Here is an 11,892-nt window from a genome sequence, read left to right as displayed (position 1 = left end):
CTAACAGACCGTTGTGAAACTTTTATTCTCAAGTCGCCAATATATCTTATGTATACAGTTGAAGATTTGTTTTCTAAAACTCACTCAGTCCAGTTGTGGTCAAACCAAGCAAATGACACCCATCATTATAGTGAATATTGATGCATAAATGATTACAAATCACTCGGTCCCTATCATCGGTCAGGTGAATCTGTTTTACTTCAAAACTCACTCAGTTCTCACGCTTTGGTATTGCAATACACTGGTATTGAAAAACTCTTAAAAAGTTTAAAGGTGATTTTCTCTTCATGGGTTAAGTGGGCTGAGTGAATTTTGGAAAACTACTCTTCAATTGTACTTACTTACATGGAATGAAAGTTGTTCAACTCTACTGAAGATGGATAAATAAAACAAATATATGATCAAGTATCATTTATTCTGGATCTGACAGTTTCTTTCCTTACTTGCTAGCATAGTGGGGGTGCAAAATAAAATTTCGGGCCACAGCCGCCGAAAAAAATTAGTTGCATCATACAATACATAGAGACAGCTTCAAAAAAAGGCTTTATTGGGACGATGTGCACGCATAGCTTGCAAAAAAATGTGCCCATAATCAGGATGGAAATGGCTTTGTCTTTACAATGTGCTCGCGTCACATGCACAAATTTTGTATTTGACACTATTTTGGCCCATAATCAGGCAGAATAGGGGCTCCTTGCCCCATTTTTTTACTTTTTTTTGCCCTCCTGATATCAGCTGTAGATAACTACTTCATCAATGCTGATATCAGCGGTAGGTAGCTATTTTGTCAATACTAATATCAGCGGTAGATAACTATCTCATCAATGCTGATATCAGCAGTAGGTAGCTATTTTGTCAATACTAATATCAGCCGTAGATAACTACTTCGTCAATGCTGATATCAGCAGTAGGTAGCTATTTTGTCAATACTAATATCAGCCGTAGATAACTACTTCAGCAATGCTGATATCAGCAGTAGGTAGCTATTTTGTCAATACTAATATCAGTCGTAGATAACTACTTCATCAACGCTGATATCAGCAGTAGGTAGCTATTTTGTCAATACTAATATCAGCCGTAGATAACTACTCCATCAATGCTGATATCAGCAGTAGGTAGCTATTTTGTCAATACTAATATCAGCCGTACATAACTACTTCATCAATGCTAATATCAGCAGTAGGTAGCTAATTTGTCAATACTAATATCAGCCGTAGATAACTGCTTCATCAATGCTGATATCAGCAGTAATAGTAGGTAGCTATTTTGTCAATACTAATATCAGCCGTAGATAACTGCTTCATCAATGCTGATATCAGCAGTAATAGTAGGTAGCTATTTTGTCAATACTAATATCAGCCGTAGATAACTACTTCATCAATGCTGATATCAGCAGTAGATAGCTACGTCGTCAATAGTAATATCAGCCGTAGATAACTACTTCATCAATGCTGTTATCAGCAGTAGGAAGCTACTTTGTTGATACTAATATCAATCGCATAGATAACTACTACATCAATGCTGATATCAGCAGTAGGTAGCTATTTTGTCAATATTAATATCATCCGTAGATAACTACTTCATCAATGCTGATATCAGCAGTAGGTAGCTACTTTGTCATTAATACTAATATCAGCCGGCAATGCTGATATCAGCAGTAGGAGCAGGAGGAGAAGAGATGAGGTAAGATGGGATGAGATGAGATCAGATGAGATCAGAGAGGAGGTGAGATGAGATGAGGAGGTGAGAAGAGATGAGATGAGGTGAGATGGGGTGAGATGAGATGAGGTGAGATGAGGAGGTGAAATGAGGCGAGGAGAGGAGAGGAGGTGAGAGGAGAGGAGGTGACATGAGGTGAGGAGGTGAGATGAGATAAGATGAGATGAGAGGAGGTGAGATAAGAGGAGGTGAGATGAGATAAGAGGTAAGATGAGATGAGGTGAGGATTCCATACGATATGGAGATGATAAGATGAAAAATAAAATGAAGTCAGATAAATTGTGTATATCACTCTTTTGCCTAAACTGTAAAATATAATTTTGTAGTATGTTTGCATCAACTATTAGTGGATTAAGAAAACAAACAAATATCTTGAATTATGTAAAAATATTTTATTATTGTAGTTCCACTACATTTGCAAACAGTTTAAAATATTTCAACAAAATATACAGCATTAAATGTTATTTTGTATTTTGATAAATCTTAATTTAAAAACAAGAAGTTTATTGAGATTGTGAATGAATAGCCTACGATTAATAGGCCTCAGTTCTGAACCCATAACGTTATGAAATATTAAAGAAGCATACCAGCATAATCAGTGGCAGTAGCATGGATTAGAAATACAGATTACAAACACTTAATTAAAAGGCCCGATTTTTCTTTGAGCGCGAGTTACAAATTGACCTATTCGGTAAATCCCATAAGCCTTTGTGAGTACACCTGAGATGTCTTCATTTGAGATTTGACGTCACGCCGACTTGCAATGCACCACAGCAACAATGTTCGATCCATAGACATACCAGGTACTAGTTTGTCTGGGGTTCGATCAACGATGTGCGCCATCGGCGCCCGGGCATCAGTGCAGATCGGCATGACGTCAAATGACGACATCTCGGGTGTACTCGGGCTTTACCGAAAAGGTCAATTCAAACCAAAAACTTGAATCAACCTATTGAGTGGCGCTTTCTGTAGGTTTGGTAATGACAAAGCATACGTTTTTGGATTGGAAATACCGCTCATCTCCGCGTTGGACACAGCTTTCTTTGATACATGCTAACACCTGCTGAAAAAGATCACTTGGCGCGTCTCTGAATCTGATGGTATGAGTTAAAAAATCTAGCGCTAGATTGCCCTCGTCGCTTTCTTCATCACTAAAACACTCTGTGATCTTATAATTTCCCGCAAACCCGTCTTCGTGGTTCGGTATTTGTAATTGACGCAGTGCATCGCGTACATAACCAGCGTCTATGCGATGTGATGGGGATGAGTTGTCTTGTGATCCATCCTGGGATGCAGTCTCACACCCGAGAGTAGGGAATGTCCTCCACAACTTCCCATAACCAGTGTAGTCTGAAAAGAAGAAAAGTAGAAGAAGCAGAACGTGTTACTTGCGTTTCATATAGAGAGGTTTGTAGAGTGCATAGCATCATAAGAGCTGTGTAAGATCTAGTGGAAAATAGACATCTGTGATTGGTTTTTGCCAAAACCTCAAGTGTTCCCTTAATCAAATCAACTGGTTTTTTTGTATGAACGAAAGCTAACACTTCCCCCTAAAAACACCTTTTTTATACACTAGGTCAACAGATAACGCAATTCAATGTTATAGCAAGGCGAATGTGGTACATCTGTTGAAAACTACCTATCCAAGCACATTTTGACCAAAATGTAGCTTTTAAAAGTCAAAACCTCAAGTGTTCCTTACATTATTTGTCAAATTTTATGTCATTAAATGAAAGAGCACACTTATATTGGCCATATACCAGCTTCATTAGTGAGCAATGGTCAATTCTCTTTAAATTGCAAAACGGTGCAAAAAGTTACTGATTTCGCCTGTTTTGTCATACTTTTGTACATTCAATGAACTAGCTATGACTTTGCTAAAGAGCACTTACAAATTGATATTGTTCAGTCATTCTTTAAAAAGAACGATGCGTGCATCGAGAGGAGGTCATAACTTTGAATCGCAATCTAATAATTATGAAGAAGATCATCAGTACAGCACCATAATGCACCAGTCTAGTCGGGGTCTTTTACTAGAGATAAAATGATCGAAATCAAGGGTCTTACGGAGCTCTGTTTTGGTCAAATTTAGAGAGTCTTTCACAACTGTGAAATCCAAAAGGGGTCTTTCCGGGGGCGGCATATTTCCGTATGGTCATTTGTGTTAAAGGAGTATTTCATGATCCTAGCATCCTCTATTTATGTCATGTTTCATTAGATATCCACGAAAAAACCTATTCCCAAAATTTCGATTCCGATTTTACGTTCGCGAGTTATGCGTGATTATGTGTATTACACTGCTCCATAGACAATGCGTTGTAATTTCGTTCTGGTGCACCAGAACGAAATTCAAATTTCACGATATCTTTGCTAAACGAATTAATCTGCAAGAAATATTTTGTACATAAACATTATGTAGCCAGAGGTTTCCAGTGATGTAAAAATCTCAACTTTTTTTGAGAAAAGTGGGGGGATGAGGCTGTAGATCACGAAATGCCCTTTTAAGTGCCCCTCCTCCCCCCCGCACAAACAATAAATTTATGGTATTGTGTGAGGCAAACACAAATATGGTATCATTTTCAAGCTTATTTCCTAATTATAGCTGTATCAAAATCTTTTACAACTCTAACTTCAATTTCTTCCCGTTTGATTAGTCAACTAAATACGTAGGGGCCTACCTGCGGTAATTATTGCTAGCAAAATGCCACCCGGTGCCAGCATATCATAAAGGGTTTGCAGTGCTTCGTTCAGGTCCTTCACATATAGAGGAAATTACAAGCACTTATAAAGTGGACTTTTTGGCTGTTTTCTGGCTGATTTTCCAGGAACTCATCGAATGTACGATTTTGCCAATCGAATGTAATACCCGTCTCATGCTCCGGCTTGATGTTGGTCTCATACTTTTTGAGTAGTGATTCACTGGGTAACTTCCACGACGCAGTTTTGAATTTTTGGAAATTTGGTAAGCAGCTTATTCAGAAAACCGAGTTCAAGTTCACCTGTAAGAATATCAAAATACAGATCAGATTATTTACCCTAAACACGAAAAACTACCCTTTTTACGCGTTTTTATTATCGCGGTCCGCGGTTGGTGTACAGGTCACAATGGGAGTGACACCCCCGGAAATAACCAAACATAATAATCGTAATGGCTATTAATTGTGTTTCTCAGCAGAAATAACTTGCAAATATAATAAAGGAATATTGTGAATAAATCTTTGTACGAAGTGAATGGCCCGGTAATTGCCTGCAGCTGTAGGCCTATAGTAGCCTAGGTATGACCATCATAATTTCATGTTGCCCCTTTTGCTACAAAAGATTGTTTTCTGGAAAGAACTCATCAACAGAAGTATTTTGGTGGTTAAATGGTCAAAATCGGTCAAAAACTTTTCGAATTATGAATTTTCAAAGTTTCCCATTCTGACCGGTCATTGGAACGAAATAAATTGACAAAGTCTAAATATAGCAATGTGAGCAAAATTGGTATAAGCATATATTTACCTTTTTATATTTCTTTATTTTAATATATATGCAAACATGAAACAAGCATATTGTGAAAGTATCAAAGGGGTTTCTTATGAAATGGCACTTTACTAGTCAATAGCATTAAGTATTTCTTCCAACCGAGGCACTGAAATCATGCTTTTAGAAAACATTTGCCAAAAATCATCCATAATGGCCAAAGTGGCACAAAATCAAAAGTCCAGGTGAACTTTTTTTCCACAACAATATACACTACACATAAGAAAAATACTAATGTACTACAAGGGATTTTCAACATAGGAATCCAAACAATCAAGTACCAACATGCACAGCTTTGTCCTGATATCACTTCTGGGGTTTTAACAAAATGTTTAACCTCTATTGTGATTGGCAGCAGCATAAGGTATCTCTTTGATAGCTGATAATGCCCAGCCATTCAGCAAGTGGCTAATAACTGACCTTGATAGGCTTGAATGAATACTGTCATGTGCTACAAAACCATCACACTCCAGGGACTGGTCACTCCATATGCTACAGGGAGCACAGTACTTTAACAATGGAGTGAAAGACTCATTATTGATTAGGCGCGTATTTTAAAAGTACAGCTCCTGTGCGTGTATAGCAGCAAGTCAGTGCAGATGGTATAAATATAAGAAAATGTTTAGGGTTGAGATCAGGTGAATAATACAACAAATGAGCATGAAACTTCACAATTATGTTTAGAAAGGTGTCTATTTAACATGATTCGAAAGGTGTTTGGAAATTCCAAAGGGAAGCTGGTGATTTAATTTTAACTCGAGATCTACTTGTCCGTTTTTTTTCTTTTTACAGAGGGTATGATAGAGGTAATAACAACAACTCTGCCAAATTACAGCTCAGTAGGTCAAGGTGTTCACCTGATCTTATTCATCTGAATATTTTGTGCCATTCTGAGCAGTGCTGCACTGGGCCACTGGCAATTAAGCGCACTGTGGCGATGGACCAATTTTGACTCACACTTACAGAAAAACCAAATAAGTTATGATGCTGTAATTTGCAGGATAGTTACAAAACATAATTGGCATTAACATCACCAATTTTTACAGAAAAATTATGAAAAATAAAAGAATGAGCTCAATTTAGAAATGTCTGTGCAAGCAGTGCACAGTTGAGCTCCCTGCATGTCTATGGGAGTGTTCTAATCAAGTTGATGGTTCATTGGTCATCCCTACCTATAGTATAATTTGTGGGTAAAAAAAGTATTAGAGTACTATTTTCCCTGTTGAAAAGACACAATTTTATATGAGGATCATTCAAACATTCTATCTTACGTACAAGGATAATGCTGATATTCTCAAATCTTCGCTACAACATAGTGATTTGATTTGAAAATGTAATTTTTTTGTTGTTTCATAGATATGTTGGTTCAGAGAAGAAAGCGAATTTGGTGTGTAATGTGGGGAACGGTCTGAAAAGTACAAGGCAAATTTTAATTAAAAACTTGGCCACATCTAAATGGAATTCATTTCAAAATTATTTCCGAAAATGATTAGTTCCAATAATTTAGCCTAACCAATATCTAATACTGTAACTTACAGTTTATACTTGGTCTTAGACTGTCTTGTACAACAAAACCGATATACACCAGGCACAAAAAGAAACTCGTCAGTTTTATTCATCTTTGCTGTTCAATAACTTGATAATTTTGGATTATTCTGAAATATACATTTTGTTAATTAGACTTTTTTTCCTCATTTGACACCCTGTTCGTGAACATTGAGCAAGAATTGACAAAGATATGCGCCTCCAAACTGTCAAACCCCAAAATGAAAAGTTGCAATTTTAACGATTCAATTGTGCCTGTTACACTGTGTGCTTTATTGATTGGCCCGTGGTGCTTGTGTGCAATACAACGATGCGTTTCCATTGAAAATCGTTGAAAATGCAACTTTTGATTTTGGGGTTTGAGGCTTTGGAAGCGCATATCTTGGTCAATTCTTGTTCGTTTTTCACGAACAGGGTGTCAAATGAGAAAGAAAAGTCCATTAACAAAATGTATATTTCAGAATAATCCAAAATTATCAAGTTATTGAACAGCAAGGATGAATATAACTGACGAGTTTCTTTTTGTGCCTGGTGTAGGGCTGTGCTACATATTCAGAATATAGCCTCAATATATTTAACCATTTCCATATAGGTTGTTGACTTAGATCATCGGGTGAGTACTTATTGCAATGAATATCACAATTCAATGAACATACGTTTAAATCAATAAGTCTGGTATGGTACATGTATGCACAGTTTGTATTGTGGGCCTAAGTATCTATTTACAAGGCCGTGAACAAACTGTTCATCTCACGTCAAGATGCACCCATTGCCTAAAATCATCGGAATTACGTATTAGGCCAAGTAAAAATAAAAACATGTTTCTCGTCCGGGTTTTTAAAAATTAGGAGAATGAGGGCCTTTTTATTTTGTATTTTTTATTGGAAAATGACGCTAAATACCTGTATTTGGCACCATATTTCGGGTATTCGACATACAGATTGATATCTGAGAAAAAGGAGGAGGCCCTTTTTATTTTATTGTTTTGAGAGGTAGACCCCTTTAGTGATCACAAAACTCTTCTTAAATGATGTATTATGCATTTACAAAGCCGTAAAATAAGTTTCAACTTCTGAAACATCTTTTTCAACAAGTTATAACTGAAAGTTTACAAAATAAAAAGAAATTTGAAAATCTTCAAAAAATGAGGAGGGCGCGGACGAGAAACATGTATTTTTTTTTTACTCGGCCTTACCCTTAAAAGCTATAGCCGAAATCTGGCAAATTCCACAAACGATATGGGTGTCCTTCGAAGTTTTCTTCTCATATAAAACATGTTTTATTAATGTGTTGAAGTCACAATGCATAACAAAATATTTATCCTGAGTAAGCTGTTGGACAACCTCATCTTAAATACATTTTTATGGAGATTTTTCAAAGCCACAATGATGCTTAATATAACGTTTGCCTGAACCGTTTCCGACATACCAAATATGTAGGCCCCTTAATAACCAACATTATCTTATAAAAAAAACACACACCACATCATTTTAATCAAATAAACCTTGGAGTCACGATTACGATATATGTTTATGAGTAGGTCTATAACCATGGTTACATGTACACAGATATAGTATTAGACTGCATTGCATTCCTTTTTTAAACAATTCATACCATGCATAAAACACAACACATCCACATCCCCAGTGACTGCCGGTTAATGCCCTGCCCAGAGAAAAAAGCATTTTTCTCATGGATAGATAGCTGTTGGAGCTTGTTGGCTCAGAACAGGATTGGTGGTTTTCCATGGTGGGATTAGAGGGATGATAGATTTAAATGGTATACTACAGTAGACTAATATAGTATATAAAGGGTTCACACAAAATAACTCCCCCCTAAAATTACAAAACATTTTTTTGCATAACTTGACATACATTTCGTGGATTTGAAAAATTTAAAAACCTGTGAATAAAGGAATTGTTTTTCTACCCTCCCAACATTCTTTCGTCTGAAAATCTTTTTGTTTTGGCCAAAAATAATCACGTTTTCTTAAAATGATGCTTTCAGAAAAAGTTGCACTTTTCAACATCCTCATTTATGTCAAAATTAGCTTCAACAAATCATTTTTTTGCACTACGTGATCGTTGCATGGTTGACTAAGAGTTCAGAGACAAAAAGGTGAAGGAAAAAAAAAACCAATTAAATAAATCGTAACATTAATACCGAGAAAGTTTTGTACATTACATGTATGGGATGTTGAAAAGCGCAGCTTTTTTTAAAGCATCATTTTTGAAAAATGTGATTCTTTTGACCAAAACAAAAAGATTTTGAGAAGGATAACTTTGGTAGGGTAGCAAAAAGATGCCTCTATTCACAGGTTTTTAAATTTTTCAAATCAACAAAATGAATGTTAAGTTATGCAAAGAAATGTTTTTTAACTCCTAAATTGATTTTACCATTTTTGAAACACCGACTCAATAAAATCTTCTAGAAAATCCCCGTACATGTCAATTAGTCATTGTTTTATACTGCAAGATGCATGGGTGACTGGGTAATCGTATACATAAAGTTTAAAGAAAACAAAAACACCATTAAATAAATCAAAACATTGATATCGAGAATGTTTTTGTACATTAAATGTATAGGATGTGGAGAAGTGCAACTTTTTCTGAAAGCATCAATTTTGGAAAATGTGATTTTTTTTGGCCAAAACAAAAAGATTTTTTAAGAAAAGAACTTTGGGAGGGTATGAAAATGATTCCTTTATTCACTGGTTTTTAGATTTTTCAAATCAACGAAATGTATGTCAAGTTATGCAAAGAAATGTCTTGTCATTTTAGGGGGGGGAGTTATTTTTTGTGAACCCTTTACTTTGAGATCTGTTACCGGTACATCTTCTCTGACACATCACAACTTTGTTCATGTTGTTTAGGAACTTACGGGTAGACAAGGTATTGTTGGTCGAAGTAGCCAACAAATCAATTTTCATTATCAATATATCAATATTGAAAAATAACTTCTTTATACTTTGATGTTTTGGAAAAGTCCATTCTACAAATCATACAAGTACGGTATGTGTTATGTTGTAAAGAGGGTCGCCGAGGGCTGAGACAACATCACATTTTGTCAAACGTATAACAACAATAAATCAATAATTACATGTAGCAGGTTTTCAAAGTATATATGATTTAGAGATGAACTTATCAAGATCTTATTTTTCAAAAATATATTGATTTAGATAAATGGAAATGAATATTTTTGACTGCCTCTGAGCCATTTCGATATTTGAAAATATAAAAATGGTTAAATATCCATTAAACTTACCACTTCCACTCCCTATTCCTAAGACACGAAGTAGTTTACCATCGGTACCATCACCTAGATTTGTGACCAGTTTCTCCACGACGTGCCCATAGAAAGTCTCTTCGGTCCATTTTTGTGCAACTTCAAAATAATCTCCAACGCTTGCTATGTATTTGAACGCTTTTGTATAGTGAGCTAAGTCCTCAGAAAGTGGCCTGGGCATTGCTGATTTGTCTGATTTGGACATGCTGAGATGTGGTCAGAATCTATACGCACTTCGCTCCGGGACTTCGCTTACGTTATAGGCCTACTTATATAGGCCCTAAGTAACCTTCAGATTTGAGAAATGCTAACTTCGGCCCGACACTCAGTCGCTTACGTTACACGGGACGTTACATTACATGTATGCGGAAATTATTATGACCAGACTTCGGGTGACCAGCATGGTCGAGGTCCTGGTCAGCTATTCACGGTGTGCTTTTTTACAACGCAAACATAGACGAATTCCGCCCGGGAATTCCGGTGGTTTGCGAAAACCGTAGTGTCACCATTTGCACAACTTGTCACGGTCAGTGAGTGCCACAAAAAAGAACCAGAAAGCCGTAAACTCACACACTTAATGACCAGGTAGCTCTCACAAAATGAGCATAACTTTCTGAGATATTCCAAATTTATTTATTTATTGTTATTTTAGCTTCATATATCACCTAACAAATATGTCGTGGCTCTGGCCTTGCTTTGGTGTTAAAAATCAATATCCCCAAAAATATTTCATCGCGACAATTTTTCGGCCCCCCCTTTACAGACCTCAACAATTTCAGGGCCCCCCTTTTTTTGACATGAACATTATGGGTCAACCCCATAGAAAAGCATATAAACTCAATTTTCCAGGAAAATTTGTGGTCATTTTTTCAGCCCCCCCGTAGGAGGGTCAAAAATTTTCAGGGCCCCCCTTTTTGCATCAGGCCCCCTTACAAGTGTTTGTGAACGGTCCCTAAATATAAGGCTTTCTGGCTCTCAACCGTTTGTGCAAGTATTTGCAAGTAAAGCATGACCTTGATGATCCAATCCTATTGTGATTGTGCATTAGATTTACAAGTGAAGGTCACTTCTCTGATCACACACGTTTATACTTGTGAGTTGGCTAACAATTAAGTTCCGTGTGGACAATGGACGTAATAGTTTACTTGCCGGATACCCGTGGTAGTAATTCATAAGTCATAGACTGCCGGCTATGACGTGCGATCGCTGCCATAAATGGACAAATTGGCATGTATACCCGGGCATATATAACGTGCGATCGCTGCCATTTATAGGCAAATCGACGCGACATAATCAATTTCGCTGAAAGAAATTGACAATTTATGTTGATTTTGTCCAATAGAAGTACTTGAAATTGACATAAGTATTAATTTACATAATATCGACATGTGTCATTTCAAAGGCGCGTTGCATGAACCTCGACATGCCGTAAAAAGCAGCATATTTTAACGTCACCCGTGTGCATTTTGGTGTCCAAAAAAATAAAGATGAAACAAAATAGGAAAGATCAAGAACCAGTGGTAGCGCTAGGTTTTCAAACAAGGGGTCAAAAATATGAAATTATGTGAAACTATGGATCCAAAGCAATAGAAATAAAGGGTTCAAATGACCCTTTAACAACCAATAATTGGTAATTTTGTGCGCCAAAAGCAAAAAGAATGTGCCTATGACCCCAAACGGTCATTGAAAAAGAACGGAGCCATATAGGAGTCGTTCTATGGTTTTGAAAAAGGTGACTTGTCAGAAAGTCAAAAGCACTGGGGAAATATTTCCCTTTTTCCGAAAGGAAATAAACCTAGACAGTGTATTGGGAATTGGAGA

At 36.6% G+C, this 11,892-nt stretch overlaps 1 protein-coding gene across 1 annotated transcript; it reads right to left on the bottom strand.

Moving 5' to 3' along the window:
* Window positions 1–2,103: 2,103 nt before the first annotated feature.
* Window positions 2,104–10,305, bottom strand: LOC140136390 (histamine N-methyltransferase A-like). The gene is made up of 3 exons (XM_072158115.1): window positions 10,051–10,305; window positions 4,638–4,718; window positions 2,104–3,069 (listed from the first exon to the last, which is right to left on the bottom strand). The coding sequence occupies exons 1-3, from the start codon at window positions 10,274–10,276 to the stop codon at window positions 2,669–2,671; spliced, it is 708 nt and encodes a 235-aa protein (XP_072014216.1). The 5' UTR covers window positions 10,277–10,305; the 3' UTR covers window positions 2,104–2,668.
* Window positions 10,306–11,892: the final 1,587 nt, after the last annotated feature.

Source organism: Amphiura filiformis, chromosome 16 (genome assembly GCF_039555335.1).
Source record: "Amphiura filiformis chromosome 16, Afil_fr2py, whole genome shotgun sequence".
In the NCBI taxonomy this organism is placed as follows: Eukaryota; Metazoa; Echinodermata; class Ophiuroidea; order Amphilepidida; family Amphiuridae; genus Amphiura; species Amphiura filiformis.
Note: the sequence above shows the minus strand (reverse complement) of the source record. Positions and strands in the feature narration are given on the sequence as shown.